Source organism: Pseudopipra pipra, chromosome 6 (assembly GCF_036250125.1).
Source record: "Pseudopipra pipra isolate bDixPip1 chromosome 6, bDixPip1.hap1, whole genome shotgun sequence".
NCBI classification, from domain to species: domain Eukaryota; kingdom Metazoa; phylum Chordata; class Aves; order Passeriformes; family Pipridae; genus Pseudopipra; species Pseudopipra pipra.
Window position 1 is genome coordinate 17,894,279 of NC_087554.1, and position 23,799 is coordinate 17,918,077.

Below are 23,799 nucleotides of genomic sequence, written 5' to 3' on the forward strand. Positions count from 1 at the left end.
TTCCTTATTAGGAAGTAGTTCACCCATCACCAGAAGGGCCAGAAAGAGCCCATGCAAACAGAGTAAACAAAAAATGAATGCAGCAAGGAAGATTTTAGATTTCAGTGTAAATATAGTGCGCAGCAAAATGCCACTACTGGCTAGTAATAGTTTTATCTTTTTTTTCATAGGAAACAAGGTAGATTTGATCACACCTTGTATCTATTTGTGTCTGGAAGTTATTTTCTGACTTCAGCCAAATTTAACTGCAAAAATGAAAAACTCAAAGACAGCTAAATCTCAACAGATTTTGAGAAAAACAGTTTTTGCAAAAGACTAGATGAAAAGTATGGCTGTTGTATCAATAAAGAAATTGTTAGACAACAAAGAATCCACAGAGGAGAGTGACTTTGTAGCTGTCCCAGGAGGTAAATATCAGTCACATCTCACAATAAACACAGAGATAAAAATCCTTAGAAACCCATAGTGAAGCAGAAACCAGGCTTCATTAGCTGCTTTGTAAACTGACGAAACTTCCTTAGATCAGCTACCTCTCCACATAAATTAGCTCTCCACATAAATTAGCTCTCCAGTCATAGTATTGGAAAGCTTAAAAACATCTAGAGTTTCATTTTCTGCGTGTTCCTACCAGTGTCTGCATCCTAAGCTGCAGCACATTTGATAGGCTAGTAGCAGCACAAAATAGTGCCACCGATCCTTTTGGTAGCAAAGATGCTACTATTGAGGTTGGCTGTTGCTCAGGCTCTCAGAAGGGTAAAACACAATTACGTGTTCATTGACAGAGACAAAATAATACCAAAAGCCTTTCTTTTTCACATACAACAGGGGTTGTTTACCCTCATTGTACTTCAGATGATTCAAGAGATGAACAACTTCTGGCTAATCTGCTTCAGCTCCACCTATGGCAAGATCAGATAAACAGGCACTTTTGAATGCAATTCAGCTAACCTGGTTTGGATGTGTTCTTTGTTGTGAAACAAATGAATGTCAAAAATGGCTATTGCTCTCCATTTGCTGTAGAGGAAGGCTAAGATTACAAGCTTAGAGATGGGCATCTGTTTTGCAAAGGTTGGAATTTGAAGAGCTCTTACTATAGTAGTAACTGTACATCTTGAAAGCACTGTGAATGAATATATGTGAACATAGCTGAGGGACTATCTTTTTAGTGAAAATGTATAACTGTGATGACCTGAGACAGTTCCAACATACATAGCCCTCCTAAAATAAGATCTGGTGCTAAACTAGAAGTTTCTCCAAGTAATCTGAATCACTTCATGACAATTATTCATCTTTGGCTTTGTTCTGGCAGACAGAATCAACTTCTCTCCCACCTTAAACGTTGAAATTTCAATTTTTAGGGAGCCAGAAATAGACCCCCCCCAAAATTTAGGATATATATCACTCAACCTCCATTAACTTGAAAAAGAACTTTTCTTCTCTTTTAAAACTCAGACTAATGAAAACAGTACGTAAATAACTACAGAAGCCATGTGTTTTTGAAATGTGCTTTTAATCATTCAGAGAAAATAAGCAGATTATAAAAGGATCCAAAAGGCTGTGCACTTGGAAGAATACAAATTTGTGTTCTTATTTTGGCACAAATAAATAGAGCACTGTTCAAAGTAATCAGAGAACAAATAGGATGCATTTACTGGGAAAAGCAATGTTCAAAAGTAGTCAAGAAAGCTAAGAATGGTGCACAGGCCTTTCAGTCAAATGCTGCTAGTTTTTTTCTGTCTTCATTTTGATGTTAAGCTGATGGCCGTCTTGGTACGGTTCAGAGATCTTGCCTTGTTATTTTCTTCTCCGCGACTCACTGGATTGTGGGATCTGGCATTCAGTGTCTTGACAGCTGCAGCTTTCCACATAGATGTACTTATGTGACAGTGACTGCCCACCAGGACACTTCAGTACCACGTACTTCTCAGTAGTCTGTGATTCTCTGCAGCAGGAACAGCTGTGATCCATAGAATTGGCCTCAGCAGAGTATCTAGTAAAATAGAAAATGGCAACGTTACTCAGTGCCAGAAGCCAACATACAGAAGGAAAGGGTGAAATCACATACAGAACTCCTGTGAGAAGCTGCAGTTGTGGCTAATAGAAGTGCTAAGCTCATCTACCAGAACAGTGATTCAAATAATATGCTTTTAAAATTCATTGCACTTGATGAGATTTCTTTTTTTTGGTAAAACCATTCATATCAAAGTCCTATAAAAAACCCTCAGTGAGTACAAGATCATCAGCTTCCTTAGATCCCTCTCATAATCCTAGCACTGATGGATGTTAAATACACCAGATCAACAGTTTAGGGGGAGACAAAGCCTTGACCTGAATATGAAAACTGCATAGACAAAGGGCTACAAGACCATATAGAATGGCATCACATCAATCAATTGTCTACAAAAGCTACAATTGCATCATGGGAATAAAATGCATATCCCAGTCAGGGCGGTGTTAACAGGAAAGGGAAGCAGCAGCTCTTTCTGTTTCTATCTCAAAGTATTTTTTGCAGTCTTGTGTTCATCAGCTTCCCAAGCACCATTCCTAACCTGCAGAATATGTCTATATCAGGCTATGAACTGCATCAAGATCCACCTTTTTTTTGTATTTGTGTGCAGAAGCAACCACAGAAAGACCCTAGGATGATAAGGTATTTCAAAATACTAATAAACTCCCCAGCCAATCATAGTTTCATGTGATACTAAAAATCAGTTTTCTCCCATGTAAGGTACCCTGTGGCATACTCAGTGATAGGCAGCAAGTGACAGTTTCTTTGGGGAGTTAGAATTGTGTTTTTGCAGTGCTCACTACCAGGTGTCCTACTAGCCACTCTCTTATAGCCACTTTTTTGTATATTCTCTCATTTCAGAGAAAAATGTACAGTCAAAATACTCTACTAATACCATCCCTAAAGCATTAGTTTTCTAATTTATATACTGTATAAAAATTGTAGGTTTGAATCTTCCTTTAAAAGATGTATGTGTTTCATTTTAGATGTTAACTATTGAGAAGCAGCTTTTGAGCTTAAGAGTATCAAGTCTGGCTGCTCCCTGGGCTCATTCCTATTACAGGAAATTATCCACAGGAAATTATCTTTCGTGATGATTTCTAGCAAAGGTGGTCTGACACAAATGACAGACAAGACAGCTGTTACTGGGTGAATAGACCTTATCATATCTGTCTGAATCCCAAGGAAATTTAATACATTCTTCTGCTTTGCATTAAGACAAATCAACTGTTCAGTCACAGATTTCACGATTTTGTGTCTATGATTTGGGGAGCAGATAGTCCCAAGTCTTCTACCATTCTGTAGTCTGCCTATTTATTGTTCCTTTTATATAAACAAGCTCAGTGCCAGCAGAATTTAAATCTCATTGTCTGATAAGTTTACTTACAGCGAGACGGTTCCACATGTTCCTTCACACTCAGTCATGACAACTCTGTCCACGGAACGGCAGCCATTATAGACAATAAAGTCTTCTCTTTCACGGACAGAGCATGGTGTAGTGCTATCCAGAGGTGCACCTATAGGGAAAGATCAGAAAATACGCACAGTGAAATACCTCCAGAAATTCCTTGCAGTTCAGCATTCCCTCGGCTTCACTAGTGCACTCAAAGAACTGTCTTAAGTGGTTTTTCTGCTTCAGTTTAAACTTTTCCAGAGAGATTGGACAGTGAATGCTTGGAATAACAAACATAAATATAAAAATATCTATTTAAATAGAAATATATCAGCCTCTATTGCTGGAAAATGGTTTGATTAAAGAAGACAATTCATTCTCTGTATTGTTGATTCAGATACACTGGGATACTTACAGGTTTTGCAACAACCATTAGGTAAGAATGAAATAGTTCCCTAAAAGAACAAAGAAACAGAAAAAAATTATATTGTTTTATTTCTCAGTATTGAAAGAGGCTTTTAGGCCAATAACTAAAGAGAGCAATTTGTCAATCAATGGCTGGAAACAACCAGTGAACACTGCAGCATCGATCTGAATAAGTAAAGATAATGGTCTCTTCCAGACTTGAAATCTATCAATTTAAAAAGGATTGTGAAAATAAAAATAACTCTTTGAAGGAAGTCTACAGTTAACATAATGTCATTTTTCCTCAGAAACTATTCCAATAAATTCTTTCTTGAAGTTTTCTGTATTTGAATGAGGAGTATGCACAGTGTTACTGGCAGCCTATTGACTGAACAACTTCTGTTTCTGTAACATTCAAGAAAACGTGGTTCCTGTTGAGACAGGACCCCAAACAAAGCAATCAGCAAAGACTTAGTATCTCAGTGCTGACCAATATTTTGGGTACTGAGAGACAGTTACCAGTTATAAGCCTCAAATTCTCACCCAGATATTTTATACACTGTATAGGGCTGTGCATGGATGCATTAGAAACTTTTGCCCTTGTGACTGAGAAGCTAAGGTGAAGGGTCATCTGAACTTAATTTTACTTTTGTTCTTAGTTAGATGGCTGAACTAAACTGAAGTAATCTATACATGGAGTAGAGGGTAAATTTTCCATTTTTACTTACAGGTTTGCAGCTGTCCTCATTAAATGCTGGACAGGTAATCTCAGATGTGGAAGAGATAAGCTGGTTGTGGATCTCTACACAGCTATAAATGGTGCAGTTGTTATTAGGATCATTTTTAAACTCTCCAGGCTGCAAGCAAAATGCAAAATGTAATAAGAAAAGCTGAAGGGAGCTCAGACAGAAATTTTCTTGTCCTCTGACAATGACTTTCCTCTTGTTTCCCAGTAAATTATTTTTAACAGCCATTTCAGATACAGATTGTTACATGTACTGCAATGTGCCATATATGGAAAGAATCTTCAGTTTTACATGGGATTTTCCTTGAGAAAGAAAAATGCCTCTAAACTATGTAGAGTACCTTAACAAAATCACCCACACACAGCTAGACCGTTATATGCTAATTAAGAACAATCCTAAACTTCCACCCTACAGAGGCAATACAATTGTTCCATATGCAGGCTTTACTAGTGTTCATACAGAAATCAAACAACATAGATAAGCCCAAGCTTCCAGACAACTGAAAGAAAATCCCTTCCAATGGTATTGGATTTGTCATTCCAAGAAGAGCCTTCCAGAAAATTTGATTTCATGAGACCTACCTTCAGGTCAAAATATTGTAGATAGGTTTTGCTTTAGATGAGTCTTCGATCTTTCGGGTGCAAACTTACACTAAGCCTTGTCTCTGGCAAGGAGATGTTCCCCTTCTGAAACAGGGAACTTTACATATTTGGTAGAGACACAGAATGTAGAGCATACTTACACTCAAGATGAGCTCATCATTGTTTGCATGTATAATACACTTGGTCTGCACACATTTTCCACAACATTCACCTTTCACTGGTTGAAGTTCATATCCCTAGATATTAAAATTAATTAAAAATAATAGCACTATAATAGATGAATTTTTGAGAAATAAATGAAAACATACCAATCCACTGATTAATTATACTTTGAAGTGCACTCTAGATTTGTGACTTTCTGTGTTCCAACCCAATAGAAGACAAATAATAAAAGCAGATTATAGATGGAATAAATTAAAGCACTGCAATGCAATAAATATGCCTAATAATTGAATATCCCTCCATTAAGTGCTCTACAGAAATTTCCCAGCTAATCTGGCCAATATGAACTGAATACTGTCAGTTATGGAGTCAAGCTGCATGCAGCAGATTGCTCGATGGACAGTTGGCATCCACACTGGAGCTGGTCTCTGAATTTCAACTCCCTGTTCTTTGCTTAATACCACTCATTGATCAAAGTGATTTTCACATAAATGAGTATTTTGGGGTTTTTTGTTTAAGTTTGTCACTTACCGGTGCACAGTACGTATTGCATGGAAGAGGTTCACATGAGATGATATTCAGCTGAGTGCTGACGTTAACTTCATTTGTGCAGAAACAATTCTGACACTTATCAACAAAGACTGAGGAGTTAGGCTAAAAATTTTAAGAAAAAAAAAGCATATGTTAATGGTATATGACATGTTTGACAGATATTTATTAATTTCAAAAAATCTGTAAATCAAGCAATGGAAAAGGAAAAAATCTTAAAGACAATTGGACAGCTATCTGGCTAGCCATTTATAAAGACAACATTTTAAACACTGAATATAATTTAATGTGTCTTTATTGAAGTCCTACATAGCAATGATAAACTCTGATATTAAAAGGACAGGCACAATTACTAGGCCCAAGAGAATTTATTAGAAATCTAGGTTTGTTTAGAATAGCACTTATTCACGTATCTTTTAATTTTTGAAAGCAGAGTCTTAAAACTGCAACAATGTACTGACAATAAATGGGGACTGACTTTTTAAAATGCAAGCACATTTAACCCAAATCTCTCTCCTGATACTGACATCCAAGCAACTCTTCCATTTCTTTCATACACAACAACCTTTTCAGGAGAGATTTAGGCTTTGTGAAATTGTTGACCTCCTGACAGAAATTGGAAAATTTCTAAAATATTGATTGCACTGGATAAACCTCTTCACAGTATTTTTGATCAAGTATACTAACTGGTCTTTTAGGCATTTTTAGAACTTACCAAGAACTCAGCACTCTCGTGAACACAGACCCCCTTGGGAACTGTTAATAAGCAAGAAGTTAGATGTTAACGTAGGAAAAAAGAATAAAAAATGTCTTCGCACCGCTCTAGTCAAACTCATTTCTTCCACAATGAATTCAAATTCATTGGTTATTCCTCCATTCTCGTAGCAGACATGACATGTATAAAGTATAACTAATACTGCATGTGCAAAAAGGGAAGATTTGTCCTAATATATGCAGTCCAGTTCATAGCCAAGAATGTCCAGTTAATAGGTACCAAGTACCTGTTCTTTCAATTACCAAGAACAAAGTAGTCTTTGTAAAACTGTCTTCTACTGGGGATGCTTATAGGGACTTTTTGCTAGATTAAGCTGAGACCACAGTCACAGTTAATTCTGTAGCTGATCTTACATGTATTTACAATCAGGAGAATTGAACTTGAGTCACCTGAGGTGTTTCTGATTTCCTAGTTGTCATAACTATAGCAGTAGTAACCAATGTTAATAGTAACTAATTTCTAGAATCTGACTGTGTTGAATATCTCCTTCAATAGGCTATTGCATACAGTCTTACTAAGTGTAATGATCAATTCTGTAATACATAATGCCAACCATTGTAATATATTTCCAAGGAACTTACCACATTGGTACACAGGACAGCACTGACCACTGGGAATATAAGAATGAAGTTCAAATCCCAGTGTGCACTTGGGAGCTTTAGCTGTGCAGAGGCTTGTATTGCATCCTGAGGAAAAAAAAAAAAAAGAATAAGCCAAAAAGTACACTATATCACGGCTACTAGAAATAAGCATCTATCAAAGCATTTAGGATGAACTTTCCATAGGAAACAGACCAGATTCTCTTCAGATAAACAAATTGCAGAAAGGGAACATATTTTTCCTAGTAAATCTAGGCACTGGTTTGGGGGTACTGCATTAGTTTATGAAACTTTTTCTACTAGGTAATTATCCTGTATTAATAAAGTAACCCAATTCTATGCAGAGAAGTAATGAACAGCTGTTACTCTCTCCAGTATTATAGGCAACTGCTGCAAAATGAAAATCCACAGAGAATTCTTGCTTGAATAAAACTCAAGAACTAGAAATTGAGTTGTGTTGAGTCCCATAACTGTAGATTCAGTTATCCTGAATAATTTCAATATTAAAATGCATTTTAATTGCTGATTTTAAAAGGCATGAGGAAAAATACTGTTTTGGGACTAACTGCTGCAGGTCTCTGGTGCTAAAGTAGTTCAGTCTCTTTCTGTTTCTAAGCAGTATAGAAAAACTAGAAACATAGTATAAACTCACTGCAGGTGACAAGAGGGCAGCAGGAGTCTTCGGGATTGACTTCAGTGACCTGATAGAAGCCTTCTCCATTACAAGTGACATGTTGTTCAGCACATTCATGAGGCTGGCATACAATGCCATATTCCCCTTCCAGGCAAGTACAGTCCTGACAGTCTACTATAAACTTTTCCCCAAACTGTCATTAAAGAAAATAAAATTAGTGATTGCACAGTTACCAATTAAAAAGAACAGAAGTAAAATCAGGAATAAAAAGTTGGGAAACCACAAAACAAGCCTGCACCAGTGGAGACTGCTCTCTTCTCCCAACCCCCAACTTCTACTTTTAATCCAAAAGCATATGGCATCGTACCTCTCTCGGGATCATATCCACTCCAACACAGCCTGTGAAAATATCAAAATAAATCTCCATTACCAGTTACATACCAGTAGGCATCTCTAGTATATGTTGACTGCATACAGTCAGACCTGTGTTGCATACATAAGAAGGAAACAACAGAGAGGAAGGGAATATGCATCCAAGTGAAGTGGTAAAACTCACCACAGGTTTTCACGCAGACATCCACACCAGAGTCATACAGCATTGTTCCATTGGGACAGAAACAGCCTTCCACTTGTTTAGTTGAAGTTTCATTTTGGTGACTATGAAACAAAATGTTCAGAGGAACACCATTACTGTCATAGGCACATAGAGGAGGATTATGCCAAATAACCTTTCACTGAAGATACAGTGGCAAATGATCTGCAGATTTGTGATTACGGATTGTCAGTGTTTGTGTTTGGTCTAGCTGAACAATATAAACAGTAGAGGCACCCAGACATAGGATCAACAGAACAGTGGTAACAAATTTGTCAGTTTAAGATATGAAAGGAGGTTGATTTTCCTCATTCACCTGTGCATTAGATATGAGTGAACAGTTGTAGAAGGTATAACTAGCTAATTATTTACCTTGATTTGCAGGTTGGCTCTTTAATAGGACCACATGCTCTGAACTCTTTTCCTGAGGGGCATTCATGAGCTGGAATGGAAGAATAAAAAAGGAGGAAGAGCTCAGAAACTGTCATATAAAAGCCTCATGACCTTATGCCAAGAACTTAAACAGTGTTTACTCATTTTCCTATGTATCTGTGACAACCCTGAGAAGCAAGGAGAAAAAATCTCAGATATCAGACTCATGTCTCCAAATGAAATTATTTTATGCAATTTAGCCAGAGATAGGGAACCATCTTTACATTAATGTGATAAAGCCAAGAGTCTACATCTCGATTACAATTCTTTTTCATCATTTCAGTCTCTTTTGCACAAGTTCTCAGGAGGGAGTGTATTCCTACTCTTTGTCGTCCTCTTACTACAGCTGAAAAGTAATGCATATATCGCTAAACAGAGTGATCTCCTGATGCCTGCAAAACACAAAACTGTCTGTGTACATAAAAGGTATGTACTGATACAGATGTTTCTGGCACAGTCAATAGATGTTTATTTTTGCAGGCTCATTTATATTTCCATTGTTAAAAATGTTAACTGCAAAATTACTTAAGGAAAGCAGCTGGTGTGATTTATTGTTGTCTTCATTGCTCGGAAAGCAGTACGACATTACTACTGAAATGTTTCCATACAAGCTTCCTTAATAATTCAAGATAAATGGCCAAATACTTACAGCATACACCATTGGTGTGACTTCTCCAGTCAATGCATGCACCTTGATCAGCACAGGTGGCAGCATAGATCTGCAGACTTGAGCATTCCAGGTCTAGGTTGGGAAGTACACAACTATCAAAAATGCAGGCTGCATAGTACTTTTCAGGCCGCACAAACTCATGGCATGGCTTGAACACGCTAGAAACAGAAATATTTATCATGATTAGTTATTGAATGATTCATAAATTTTTCAATGTGCTTAACCTGGTATGATGTGGCAACAGAAGATGTGGACATGGACTATGGATGAGAGATTTTTACTGAGAGCACTTATCCAGATTGTAACCTTTCAACATATCTTAAAGTATTCTCCACTCACCTACAAAGCACTCAGACACAAGTATTTTCAAGCCAGGAGCTACATGAATATCACTGAGTGCAACCATGTGCTCCCTCTTTAAAGACATTTTGTTTGGGTTTGAGTTTTTTTTTAATTCTGACACGGTGTTTTAAAAATTAAGATCTTTGTTTTCAGTTGGACTCTGTTTTCTGCTAAGTGAATGTGGGAAAAGGCATAGGATAGAGGAGGGCAAAGACTGTAGAAGCACATGAGAACATCAGTGAAGGTTAACATAGCAGTCAGCGGGTTGAAAGAAACTGTTAGCAAAGAATAACAACCAGAAAAAGTAAAAGGAGTGGAAGCAACCCACAAAGCTACAAGAAATAAAAGGTAGAAACACTTTTCATTGAAAAATTAATCCTAAAATTGCCAATTCAATTGAAGATACCAGACTTGTAAACCCAAGAGGAATGTCTACCTTCCCAAAAGAAGCTCGCAGATGGAAGATTCTTTGCAAGGCTGTGCTGGGGTTGTGGTAGGTGAACTTGTAGGATTTAGGCCTGGAGAGCACTGTGGTTTGGAGGGATCAACAACCTGCCAGTGATCTGCCATGGTTTCACAGTTTTCTGCAATGTTTCCATTCGGCAACATGCAGTCATCTGCGGTGTTGTTATTGCAAGTACCTAAGATTGGTAAGGGGAGAAAGAATTCACTCACAGATTTGTTATCAAATTCTATTCATCTTTGTAAGCAGGGCTGTCATTGTGGTTTTCTGAGAGTACAAATGCAAGAGCAAGCCTTACCGCACTGTCCCTGAGTGTTGTTGCCAAACAGGCTGTAGGGCATTCTGATAGAAAAGGACAAGCCATTGTAGGTCACATTCATTTTTAGCTCAGGAATTTCCACAACACGATTTATTCCTGACTCATAGATGCTCACCCCAAACTTTTTATAAGGCAAAGCCACTAACTGATTGTTTACTGTCACCTAATAAACAAAGGAAAACAGAAAAGAGGCATATATTTAGTTTGACTTTAGAAAACAATTGACTGTTCATTTGCATTGCAGAGAGAATGTAAAGGTAAATAACATCCTTTTCATTTGTACCAAGTGTCCCTGTGTTTCCTTTTATGTTACTGGAAAGCCAAACTTTTCTTCTCTGAGCCAAAAAAAGCCTATCAACCTCTGTTAAATTAAGATAAAATTCAGGGTTTAAACTAGCTAAATCCTAACACTTAACAGAATCATTAGAGAGACTATGGCATTGAGGTCACCTCGTGAATGTGGAACATAAAATTCTCCTAAATTTATACTGTATATAGTTTTAACTTTCTTGGAATAAAGGGAATATGCTTGTTGGAAAACTGAATGAAAGAAATAAGACTAAATCTGTATTATTTATTTAAATACTGTAGCCAGGATATGATTCTGTGATTCTATGAACTAACACTACTACTTTTACTCAGCAATGGCAGATTTCTTTGCTTCAGAGAAAAAAAGAAGGTCTAAATGTTGCGAATTTTCAACAATATGCTGCAATCTGACATAATATTCTCACACAGTAATGTACAAAAATAAAGGTACAAAAATAAACCGAACAAAGAGCATAAAGCTACAAACACTTCTCATCCAATTTTGAAGGCCCAAAGCCAGGACATCATATTTATCAATGAAATAAACATGTAAGTGCTCTTATTCCAAAAGTTAAAAAGGTGAAACAAATCAGAGCTAGTAATGTAACTTTTTAAAAAGGCTCAAGGCTAGTACTTTATTGTTATGTCTACTTTACATTACCTCCTCCCATTCAACATTTATTGTTTCCTTTGTTACATTAACATTAATTATAAATCAACTTATTTTATATCCTTAACTCTTAGTAATTTGTCCACACTTGCGCATTTAGGAGAGATAGGGCACTGAAAATATTTGAGATTAAAAAGAGAAGAAGAATTTTTTCTCTCATGTTTAGAGTCAAAAAAGCAGTCCTTCAAATCAGTCCCATTTTATAATCTAAACTGTTATGGAATCTAAAACACAGATTACTTTTGATTTTTTCCAAACATTGTGAATATACTTATCATTTTGATGTGATATCAAAATCAATGGTAACATTCTCTCATACCTCTACTTCTACAGTATTTGGTTTCACCGTTGCTATCCTCACTTCCTGAGTTTCATGTCTCACAATGAGCGTTCGAGGACAGGAGACCACATCCCGTGAATCACAATGGTAGTTATCAATGTAGACACCAAAGTTGTCAACTTTCTTATTAATCTCTTCCACAAGGACATATGTACAATTCCCTTGGTAGCTGTAGTACAGTCCATCAAAAGTCATGTAATGTGGGTCTCCCCAGCCAGTGCAGTAGCCTAAAAAAGCATACAGCTAAGTCAGACTCTTATGGCAACATACAGAATCAGATCAGACTACAAACAAAATCTATAGATGTGGGAATCATCTCACTGAACTTTAAGCATTTAAGTTTTTTAAGTGTGTTTGTCAATGCAGGAGCTTGTTATGTAGGAGTCATCAATAAAAAACCAGGCTCTTTCAAGGCACAGTTCATCTGACATTACTGACAGACAACTGAGAATAGGATTAACTGTACCACAGATATATCTTTACCAATAGTCTGAACGAGCAATATATAGGCTTCTACCCTATGGTCTGCATCTGAAAATTTAAATCCTGCTTTGGGAGACCGTTTTATTCTACTAATCCAACAGTTATGTAGAAATTATGGCAACTTAAGCAAACACTTCAGTTAGCAAAAAAGAATCAATGAAGCACTCCAAACAGACCCACATTAGAAGACTGAGGGTCACAGTCTTGTGCAATCTTGTCCCCTAATAAATATTGTTAGTCATGACAGTAGTATTGTTCCCACAGGAGATTAAATACTCAACAAAATATATACTTACAATCACACTCCCAATGCCAACAGCATCCATCCTCATCAATGACTGGCACAGGAGAAAGCCCATTGGCACAGGTAGGTTTAGGAGGTGGATTACAGATTATGGGAATCACCTGGACGATATTGTCTTCTATACATATTGCCTTAGTGCAGTTACAGAGCCACCATGACTCACCTTGCTGTGTTTGAAAAGAGGGGAAGGGGGAAGACAGAGAGAAACCTTATGAAGCAGTGAGTCTGATTATCTTCTGCAGATTTTTAAAACACCATATGTTTAATGACAATTTTTCCCCAGCAGAAATCTGAAAAGCTGCTAAGTTAAAAGCATTACTTACAAAAGTCAAGGCACTAAACTGAAATGGGAATCACCTTTTCTAGTCTCAGCTATCTAAAAGTTACATGTTTGATCTAATCTCATCACCTAGACAGCTTCTCTAAGCAACAGTGAAAGACACTGACCAATATCAATGTTCAATATATGATCAATTCCCTTCCATGAATGTTTAGAACAGATTAACAGCTAAAGCTACAGTGAATCGGGAAAAAATGTCCAAGGTGATTATGTGCATGCATTGTGACTGTATGCATTTTTTCTATCTTCCACTGTTTTTTCAACCATGTATAATTTTCATTCCTGCATATCTACTGAGCAAGTTGATAGGCATCTAAGCTGTGACGAGGCTTTAGAACTGTACAAGACATTAATTTGTCTGTCAGAGATGGAGGGTTCAAAAAAAATTCAGAACTCTCAGTCAAATTTGACGAGCATTTGAATCTGGTGATCTGTTTCATAGTCCTCTCCTGAAACCAGAATATGAACAAGTATGACCCTTTCAAAACTCAGACAAATTCAACGCTCTGGTTTCTTGTTGGGCTGCACTGTAAACACACAATATTTTCCCACTTTGGACCTAGTCAAAAGCAGGAACAGAAAAGATAGTTTAGCACCACTTAGCTCTTGGTTACCTCTTCATCAAAGTTATCCTGCAACAAAGAGAAACACTGAACGGGGATCTAGCTCCTTGAAGAAAACTTTTTAAAAACGATCCTTGAAGAATTAATAGCAGTATATATCAATCTGAATATCATTAGAAGTCTCGCTGATACCCAAGAAAACAGAAAAAAATAGAACAGGCTGAATCTTCCTTTTCTATCCAGTTCAATGCCTACTCTGTATGTTACTAACATTGAAGTTATGTGTCTAGTCTCCATCCAAATCAGAATGCTAAAAAAACCATGAGATCTACTCACCTCATAAGATTCATTAGGTAAAATAGAACATATTTTTTTAGGCGTAGTTGGTGTTAGACCTGTAGTTGAACTTGAGCCACTAACTGGAGTAACGGTACTGTATGTAGAACTTCCTCTAGTGGTGACTGCAGTTGATGTTGCAGTTGGCCCAGATGCACTAGTTGAGCCAGGTGAAAGAGTTTCTAAGGTGGTGGAGGTGGTGGTTGCAGTGCTTATGGTAAAACTGCTAGAGGTGGTTCCTGAAGTGGTGGTAAAGGTTTTGGTTGGAGTAGTACCAGAGGTGGTGACTGGCACAGAGCTGGTTGATGCTGAAGACAGAGATACAGTACTGCTAGGAGTAGACCCCAGAGAGGATGGTCCTGAAGTTGTGGTGCTGACAGGGGCAGTATGTGATCCCGTTGGGGGGCTCGCGGTCCTGGTGGTAGTGGTCTCATGGCTAGGTGTTTCTGTTACTGGTGTGGTGCTGGTGGATCTTGAGGGTGTGGGGCCTGAAGGGGTAGTTTTGGGGGTCGATTCTGTTTCAGTGGTTTCAGAAGTGGTGGCTGTAAGTGGGGTTGTTGATACTGATGGTGGTGTTACAGGAGTGCTACCCAGTCCTGAAGTTGTGGTGCTGACAGGAGCGGTATGTGATCCTGTTGGGGGGCTCACAGTCCTGGTGGTAGTGGTCTCATGGCTAGGTGTTTCTGTTACTGGTGTGGTGCTGGTGGATCTTGAGGGTGTAGGACCTGAAGTAGTAGTTTTGGGGGTCGATCCTGTTTCAGTGACTTGAGAGGTGGTGACGGTCACTGGGCTTGTTGACACCGAGGATGTTGACTGCTGAATAGTGGTGCTTCTGGTAAACACTGTACTTCCTCTTTCTGTTGTTCTAGTTGTTGGCAGTGGAGTAGCTGAAGGAGTAACTGGAGTACTTGTCTTTGTCGGTGTCTCTGGTCCAGGTGTTGTACCCTCTTTATGACAGGGAGAAAACACAGTATTTTAGGTAGGGAAATTGCATTTTCTTCATAATTTCATCTCATTTTCTAATAAGCAAATGTAATTCAACAAATATAAGCATAGGGTCTTTAGATAAAAATAAAACAGAAACTGTTTTATTAATGGATTTTGCATCCAGAGGGATTATTAATAAAATCTCCTACATCTTCTATAGGAGACTGATATAAAAGCTTGATCAACAATCAATCTCAGGTGGAAGAGCTTCTGTAATGTTAAAACTTGATACTGCAGAGAAGAGTTCAGCTGTCCTAAATCCAGGGGAATCCATTGAGTGATCAATGTTCAATGAACTCTTTGATTAATTCTGTATTGCCATCTTACTATATTCTATGGACAGACCATTATTCCCTGTGCTACTTCATGTGGCACATTCATACCACCATTGATTATGCTCAGTCATCTGATTCTAACGAAACTAACTCCAGCAGTTGCTGGAGACAGTACACGTTCTATATCTAACTCCCAGATCCTTAAGATGACTCACTCATAAGATATTTTGGGATGTTAGGAACCCCAATTCACTTTTCTGGTTTTTCATTTTCACATGGCCAGTTTTCATTATGGGCAATGCAGACTCCTTTAAAATAGTATTTAATCAGCATTTTAGAAAGTCCAGGGAACTCAGAGGCCAGCCTCAGAGCCATCTGTTTGTGCTTTTTTAGCATAATGTGACACACAGTAGATAGAGTAGTACTGTGTACATAATAAGAGTGCAGTAATGATGCTGGAGGAAGTAAGATACACTGTTTCTGCCCACACAGTCCACAGAGAGAGTCCTTCAACAAAATATTAATTTGCATCTGGGTGAGAACAGGCAAACCCCTTCATGTACTTCATTGTATTCTTACAGAGGAAGATTCCCTGGGATGGCAGAGGATATTGACATTGCTGCCAAAATGTTAGCTTTGTATGATTTTTTGGAAATACACATCAACCACACTCCTGCAGAGTATAAAAACTAAGAAACATGGTAAGCTGCCAATAAATCCAAATTTCTCAAACCCACAAAGGAAAAGAAAGCCACAGAATTACCTAATGGTAATGTAGTTGGAGGCTGAGGGGTCCTGGTGACAATACTTATAGGAGGAGAGGTGGTTGTTGATAATCCAGGAACAGTTGTGGTTGTCCCTGGAGTGCTGCTGCTGGTGGTGCTGATGGGGGGCACCGTGGTGCTAGCAGTGCTGGTGGAAGTCTCCCCTGGTCTTGCAGTGGGAGTGGTTGTTGATTTTGTTGAAGGGGATGCCGTGCTCAGTGTCGATGAACCTGGGCCTGTTCGAAACAGCAGGCACAGAGAAAGGAGACAAAGGCACAAGATGCATGAGTGGGACCCAATACACACTGAACAGAAATAGCATATTATGCAGCTGACACAGACCTACAGCGCTCAGGACAGTCTTAGCACAGGAAAGACCTCTATAACTAGCCCCAAGAAAGTAGACCCCTTGCAAATCATGGCTCTCCTTTCCCAGCAAAGAGATTACGGATGGTGCTGGAAGTTGCCTCTCACAAAATCAGAAAGAACTACCAGGAGGAGGAGTAATGATTTCGAGCTGCCTTGGGGTTTTCTATCTCTGCCTCATTAACTAAACAGCTCACTGACTCATGGAGTAAGAGGTGAGAGTGGAAGCTATGATCAGGGGAAAGGACTATGCCCAGGAGTATGTCATAAGATTTCCCTGCAGTGTAATGTCAGCCCAATGAAGGGCTTCCCAGAGCACTACTGGATGTCATCAGCCAAAGACCACAGTTCACACCAAGTGGCAGTCTGCAGAGTGAAACTATTCCCTAAAGCCTGCCAAGAGAATCCTTCCTTCCTGCTGTATACCATAGGTCCACTGACTACATTCTGGACAGATGAAGGATGAGGTCCTACAGCAGCAAAAGTGAGGTTTCCCATCAGTTCAGCATCTCTCTAAGCTGGACATCAGGATGAAATATGTCCCCGCAGCCCTGTTGAGTCAGGGAAGCCAAGATCTTCTCCCCAGAAACCCTCAATTGTTGTTCCTTCGAAATAAGCAGCCCAAGGGTCAGCTTTGGGCACAGGTCACTTTCAGAGGATAGCCAGCAGTTACATCTACATCTGATCCCATAGAGAGGCAAGAATAGCCCCTGAGATTAGCTCAGTTGCCTAGAGCATGCTGCAAATAACACCAAGATTGTGGGTTTGATCCCTGTAAGAGCCATTCCATCTCAGAATATTCTTTCAAATCCTTCTGTGAAATAGAGGTGCTCATGAACCTCCATTACCCCCAAAGCAAGGGAACAGATGAAAGCAAAAAATGCAGAAGTACCTGGAGGTGGTAGGGTGGTGGTGTATGTTGGTGTGGGCGCGGATGTGCTTGAAGTAGTTGGGGTGGGTGTTGGTGATCCAGTAACAGTAGAGAATGTCCCCGGGGTGCTGCTGCTGGTGGTGCTGGCAGTGCTGGTGGAAGTCTCCCCTGGTCTTGCAGTGGGAGTGGTTGTTGATTTTGTTGAAGGGGATGCCGTGCTCGGTGTTGATGAACCTGGGCCTGTTAGGAACAGCAGGCACAGAGAAAACAGACAAAGGCACAAGATGCATGAGTGGGACTCAATGTGCACTTAACGGAAATTGCATCTTAAGCAGCTGCCACGGTCCTATAGCGGCCAGCCCACTCTTGGCACACGAAAGGCCTCTATCATTAGCCCTTCATTTCTGCCTCTAGAAAGCACACTCCTCACAAATCCATTGGGTCATGGCCATCCTATCCTGGCAAAGAGACTAGGGATGGTACTTCAGGGTGTCTCTCACAAAAACAGAAAGACCTACCAATAGGCAAGAGATGATGAGGAGTAATGATTTTGATCTGGCTGAGGCTTTCTGTATCTGCCTCATTATCTAGAATATCTTTGTACCTCATGGAGGAAGGGCTGAGAGGAGGTGTGATCAGGGAAAGAAGCATGCACAGGGATATGTTCCTGCCTGATTGTCATGTACTTGTCCTAATGTCACCCTCATGAATGGCTTCGTAGAGTACTAGAGGATGTTATCAGCCAAAGACAACAGTTCACAGGAAGTGGTAGTCTGCAGAGTGAAACTGTTCCCAAAAGCCAGCTATGGGAATCCTTCCTTCCTACGTCTATAACCACTGCCAACTGTTAGCACTGACAGGGAAAAGCAGGAGGAGAAAGTAAGGAAAGTTTGTACAGCTGTGCCCAAAGAGTGCCCGAAATGGCAGTGCCAAAAAATCCAAGCACCACTTCAATTGCACAACATGGGTCCAGGAATAACATTCCCAAAAGCTGAAGGATGAGATTCAACAGCAGCAAAAGCAAGATTTCCCGTCACTTCAATATCTGTATAATATAGGGCTACACTATGACATACCTCCCAGAAACCTGTTGAGTAAGGGAAGCCAAGACTTCCTCCCAAGGACCCATAAATCCTCAACACATCTGAAATATCCAGCCCAATGGCTGGCTTAGGGCACCGGTTATTTCAGGGAATGACCAGCAGTTTACAGATATTCCCAATCCCATACAGAGGTACAAATGGAGGTGCTCATTGAGTTCAAATGCTCCCAAAGAACAGGAACATATGAGAGCCCAGATCAGAGAAGTACCTGGAGGTGGTACAGTGGTGGTGTATGTTGGTGTGGGCGTGGATGTGCTTGAAGTAGTTGGGGTGGGTGTTGGTGATCCAGTAACAGTTGAGAATGTCCCCGGGGTGCTGCTGCTGGTGGTGCTGATGGGGGGCACCGTGGTGCTGGCAGTGCTGGTGGAAGTCTCCCCTGGTCTTGCAGTGGGAGTGGCTGTTGATTGTGTTGAAGGGGATGCCGTGCTCGGTGTCGATGAACCTGGGCCTGTTTGAAACAGCAGGCACAGAGAAAACAGACAAAGGCACAAGATGCATGAGTGGGACTCCATATGCTCTGAACAGAAATTGCATGTTAGGCAGCTGCCACAGATGGAAAGAGGTCAGCCCACTCTTGGCACATGAAAGGTCTCTATCAGTAGCCCTTCCTTTCTGGTCCCAGAAAGAAGACTCCTTGAAAATCTGTGCACAGACAGGGTCATGGCCCTCCTCTCCTAGCAAAGAGACTAGGGATGGTCCTGAAGGTGATTCTCACAAAATCAGAAAGACCAGCCAATATTCAAGAGATTGGGCAGAGCAGTGCTTTGCATCTTGATAGGGCTTTCTGTATCTGCCTCATTGCATAAACATCTCGCTAAGTCATGGAGTAAGCACTGAGGAGAAGGTGTGGTCAGCAAAGGAAGTATGCACAGGGATATGTTCCTGTCTGATTTTCATGGGATTTCCCTGTAGTCTGATGTCAGCCTGATGAAGGGCTTCCCAGAGCTCTGCTGGATGTCATCAGCCAAAGACCACAGTTCATGTCAAGCAGCAGTCTGCAGAGTGAAACTGTTCCCAAACGCCTGCCAGGAGAATCCTTCCTTTCTACATCTACAACCACTGCCAACCATTACTAGGGACAGGGAATGCATGAAGAGAAAGGAAAGAAATTCTGCACAGCTCTGGGAAAACACCAAAAATACCAGTGCCAAAAAATGAAGCACCGCTCCAATTGCACACCATGAGTCCACTGATTTAATTTTCTCCCCAGAAGCCCTGAATCCATGTTCCAAATGAAATAGCCAGCTGAAAGGCCAGCTTAAGGCACCAGTTATTTCACCAGATGCCCAACAGTTACACCCATCCCTGATCCCCCGGAGACGCACAAATGGAGATGCATACACACCTCCATTTCTCTCACAACAAGGAAACACACAAGAGCCCAGATCAGAGAAGTACCTGGAGGTGGTACGGTGGTGGTGTATGTTGGTGTTGGCACAGATGTGCTTGAAGTAGTTGAGATGGGTCTTGTTGATGAGCCAGGAACAGTTGTTGTCCCTGGAGTGCTGCTGCTGGTGGTGCTGATGGGGGGCACCGTGGTGCTGGCAGTGCTGGTGGAAGTCTCCCCTGGTCTTGCAGTGGGAGTGGCTGTTGATTTTGTTGAAGGGGATGCCGTGCTCGGTGTCGATGAACCTGGGCCTGTTCGAAACAGCAGGCACAGAGAAAACAGACAAAGGCACAAGAAGCATGCGTGGGACTCCACACGCACTGAAAAGAAATAGCGTTTGAGACAGCTGCCACAGATGGAAAGAGGTCAGCCCACTCTTGGCACGTGAAAGGTCTCTATCAGTAGCCCTTCCTTTCTGCCCCAGGAAGCAGATTCCTTGCAAATCCATACACAGAAAGGGTCATGGCCCTCCTCTCCTAGCAAAGAGACTACAGATGATGCTGGAAGGCGCTTCTCACAAAATCAGAAAGATCTCTTGCCAATAGGCAAGAGATGAGGAGGAGTAATGCTTTTGATCTGGCTTGATCATTCTCTCTCTGCCACATTACCTACAACATCTCACTAACTCTAGGAGTAAGAGCAGAGAGGAGAAGGTGTGGCCAGGGAACGAAATATGCACAGGAATATGTTCCTGCCTAATTATCATGTGATATTCTTCTGGCTCATTGACCCCCGGATGTAAGGCCTCCGAGAATTCTAATGGATCTCATCAGCCAAAGACTGCAGTTCACATCAAGTGGCAGTGTGCAGTGAAATTGTTCCCAAAAGCCTGCCAGGAGAATCCTTCCTTCCTACATCTAGAACCACTGCCAACCATTAGCAGTGACAGGACAAAGAGGGGGTAGGGAAGAAGGTCTGCAGAGTTGTTCCCCAAAAGCACCTGAAATGACAGTGCCACAAGAAAAAGTCCCACTCCAATTGCACACCACAGCTCCAGTGACTACATTCTCACCACTGAGGGATGACGGAAAAGCAAGATTTCCTTTGGACATAGGCTGTTTCAGTGCATGCCCAGCATCTATACTTAACCACAATCCCATACAGCGGCAAAATGGAGGTGATTATGGACTTCCAGTTTTCCAAAATCAGGGGAATATTCAAGAGCACAGAATGCAGAAGTACCTGGAGGTGGTAGGGTGGTGGTGTATGGTGGTTTTGGCACAGATGTGCTTGAAGTAGTTGAGATGGGTGTTGTTGATGAGCCAGGAACAGTTGTTGTCCGTGGGGTGCTGCTGCTGGTGGTGCTGATGGGGGGCACCGTGGTGCTGGCAGTGCTGATGGAAGTCTCCCCCGGTCTTGCAGTGGGAGTGGTTGTTGATTTTGTTGAAGGGGATGCCGTGCTCGGTGTCGATGAACCTGGGCCTGTTCGAAACAGCAGGCACAGAGAAAACAAAGACACAAGATGCATGAGTGGGACTCCACACGCACTGAACAGAAATAGCATATGAGGCAGTTGCCACAGATGGAAAGAAATCAGCCCACTCTTGGCACATGAAAGGCCTCTATCAGTAGCCCTTTCTTTCTGGCCCCAGAAAGAAGACTCCTTGAAAATCTGCACACAGACAGGGTCATGACCCTCCTTTCCTGGCAAAGAGGCTAGGAATGGTGCTGGAAGGTGCTTCTCACAAAATCAGAAAGATCTACCAATAGGCAGGAGATGGAGTGGAGTAATGCTTTTGATCTGGTTGGGGTTTTCTATCTCTTCATCATTACCTAAACACCTCATTAAATCCTGGAGTAAGAGCTGAGAGTGGAAGCTGTGGCCAGGGAAGGAAATATGCATGGTGATATGTTCATGCCTGATTGTCATGGGATTTCCCTGTAGAGTGATGGCACTCGGATGAAGGACCAGAGTACTAGTGGATCATATCAGCTAAAGACCACAGTTCAAATCAAGTGGCAGTCTGCAGAGTGAAACTATTCCCAGGGCAAAGAATGAGGAGAAAGGAAGAAAATCTACACAGCAGTGCCCAAACAGTGTTGAAATTAGACTGCCACAAAACCAAGCTCTGCTCCAATTGCACACCACGGGTATAATGACTATATTCCTGACAGAGGAAGGACAGGGTCCAACAGCAGCAAAAGCAAGACTTCCCACCACTTCAGCATCTGTCTAAACTGGGCACCAGGATGAAATATCTCCTTGGAGCCCTGTACAATCAGGGAAGCTAAGATCTTCTATCCAGGACCCCTGAATCTTTGTACCTTCTGAAGCAGCCAGCCCAAGAGCCAACTTTGGGCACAGGCTGTTTCAGCAGATGCCCAGTAATTACACCCATCCTTGATCCCACAGACATGTACAAATGCAGGTGCTCTTAGGCCTTCATCACTCCCATAGCAATACAAAAAATGACAACAGAGCCACAGAATCATTTGTTGCTTCTGCAGTTGGAGGCGGAGGGGTTTTGGTGGGAATTATTGGTATTGGGAACATACCTTCAGGAGTTGGAGAGGATGTCGGTAATCCAGGAACAGTTGTGGTTGTCCCTGGAGTGCTGCTGCTGGTGGTGCTGATGGGGGGCACCGTGGTGCTGGCAGTGCTGGTGGAAGTCTCCCCTGGTCCTGCAGTGGGAGTGGTTGTTGATTTTGTTGAAGGGGATGCTGTGCTCGGTGTCGATGAACCTGGGCCTGTTCGAAACAGCAGGCACAGAGAAAACAGACAAAGGCACAAGATGCATGAGTGGGACTCCATATGCTCTGAACAGAAATTGCATGTTAGGCAGTTGCCACAGATGGAAAGAGGTCAGCCCACTCTTGGCACATGAAGGGTCTCTATCAGTAGCCCTTCCTTTCTGGCCCCAGAAAGAAGACTCCTTGAAAATCTGTGCACAGACAGGGTCATGGCCCTCCTCTCCTAGCAAAGAGACGAGGGACGGTGCTGGAAGGTGATTCTCACAAAATCAGAAAGACCAGCCAATATTCAAGAGCAGTACTTCGGATCTTGATGGGGCTTTCTGTATCTGCCTCATTGCATAAACATCTCGCTAAGTCATGGAGTAAGCACTGAGGAGAAGGTGTGGTCAGCAAAGGAAGTATGCACAGGGATATGTTCCTGTCTGATTTTCATGGGATTTCCCTGTAGTCTGATGTCAGCCTGATGAAGGGCTTCCCAGAGCACTACTGGATGTCGGCAGCGAAAGACCAGAGTTCATGTCGAGCAGCAGTCTGCAGAGTGAAACTGTTCCCAAACGCCTGCCAGGAGAATCCTTCCTTTCTACATCTACAACCACTGCCAACCATTACTAGGGTCAGGGAATGCATGAAGAGGAAGGCAAGAAATTCTGCACAGCTCTGGGAAAACACCAAAAATGCCGGTGCCAAAAAATGAAGCACCGCTCCAATTGCACACCATGGGTCCACTGATTTAATTTTCTCCCCAGAAGCACTGAATCCATGTTCCAAATGAAATAGCCAGCTGAAAGGCCAGCTTAAGGCACCAGTTATTTCACCAGATGCCCAACAGTTACACCCATCCCTGATCCCACGAAGATGCACAAATGGAGATGCATACACACCTCCATTTCTCTCACAACAAGGAAACACACAAGAGCCCAGATCAGAGAAGTACCTGGAGGTGGTACGGTGGTGGTGTATGTTGGTGTTGGCACAGATGTGCTTGAAGTAGTTGAGATGGGTGTTGTTGATGAGCCAGGAACAGTTGTGGTTGTCCCTGGAGTGCTGCTGCTGGTGGTGCTGATGGGGGGCACCGTGGTGCTGACAGTGCTGGTGGAAGTCTCCCCCGGTCTTGCAGTGGGAGTGGTTGTTGATTTTGTTGAAGGGGATGCCGTGCTCGGTGTCGATGAACCTGGGCCTGTTCGAAACAGCAGGCACAGAGAAAACAGACAAAGGCACAAGAAGCATGAGTGGGACTCCACACGCACTGAAAAGAAATAGCATATGAGGCAGCTGCCACAGATGGAAAGAGGTCAGCCCACTCTTGGCACGTGAAA

At 41.5% G+C, this 23,799-nt stretch overlaps 1 protein-coding gene across 1 annotated transcript in view; it reads right to left on the reverse strand.

Moving 5' to 3' along the window:
- Window positions 1-1,493: 1,493 nt before the first annotated feature.
- Window positions 1,494-23,799, reverse strand: part of MUC2 (mucin 2, oligomeric mucus/gel-forming) — a 76,124-nt gene continuing 53,818 nt past the window's right edge. Inside the window, exons 52-72 of the mRNA XM_064659778.1 lie at window positions 23,418-23,765; window positions 22,286-22,477; window positions 16,062-16,298; window positions 14,037-14,983; window positions 12,790-12,964; window positions 11,990-12,237; window positions 10,671-10,854; window positions 10,346-10,550; window positions 9,547-9,725; window positions 8,838-8,907; window positions 8,430-8,530; window positions 8,241-8,272; window positions 7,892-8,066; window positions 7,222-7,326; window positions 6,581-6,621; window positions 5,848-5,970; window positions 5,295-5,390; window positions 4,535-4,663; window positions 3,817-3,856; window positions 3,396-3,525; window positions 1,494-1,990 (exon numbers count right to left, since the gene is read on the reverse strand). Coding sequence (XP_064515848.1) covers window positions 1,795-1,990; window positions 3,396-3,525; window positions 3,817-3,856; window positions 4,535-4,663; window positions 5,295-5,390; window positions 5,848-5,970; window positions 6,581-6,621; window positions 7,222-7,326; window positions 7,892-8,066; window positions 8,241-8,272; window positions 8,430-8,530; window positions 8,838-8,907; window positions 9,547-9,725; window positions 10,346-10,550; window positions 10,671-10,854; window positions 11,990-12,237; window positions 12,790-12,964; window positions 14,037-14,983; window positions 16,062-16,298; window positions 22,286-22,477; window positions 23,418-23,765 — 3,953 coding nt within the window. The 3' untranslated portion in view covers window positions 1,494-1,794. The remainder of the gene's footprint in view (window positions 1,991-3,395; window positions 3,526-3,816; window positions 3,857-4,534; window positions 4,664-5,294; window positions 5,391-5,847; window positions 5,971-6,580; window positions 6,622-7,221; window positions 7,327-7,891; window positions 8,067-8,240; window positions 8,273-8,429; window positions 8,531-8,837; window positions 8,908-9,546; window positions 9,726-10,345; window positions 10,551-10,670; window positions 10,855-11,989; window positions 12,238-12,789; window positions 12,965-14,036; window positions 14,984-16,061; window positions 16,299-22,285; window positions 22,478-23,417; window positions 23,766-23,799) is intronic.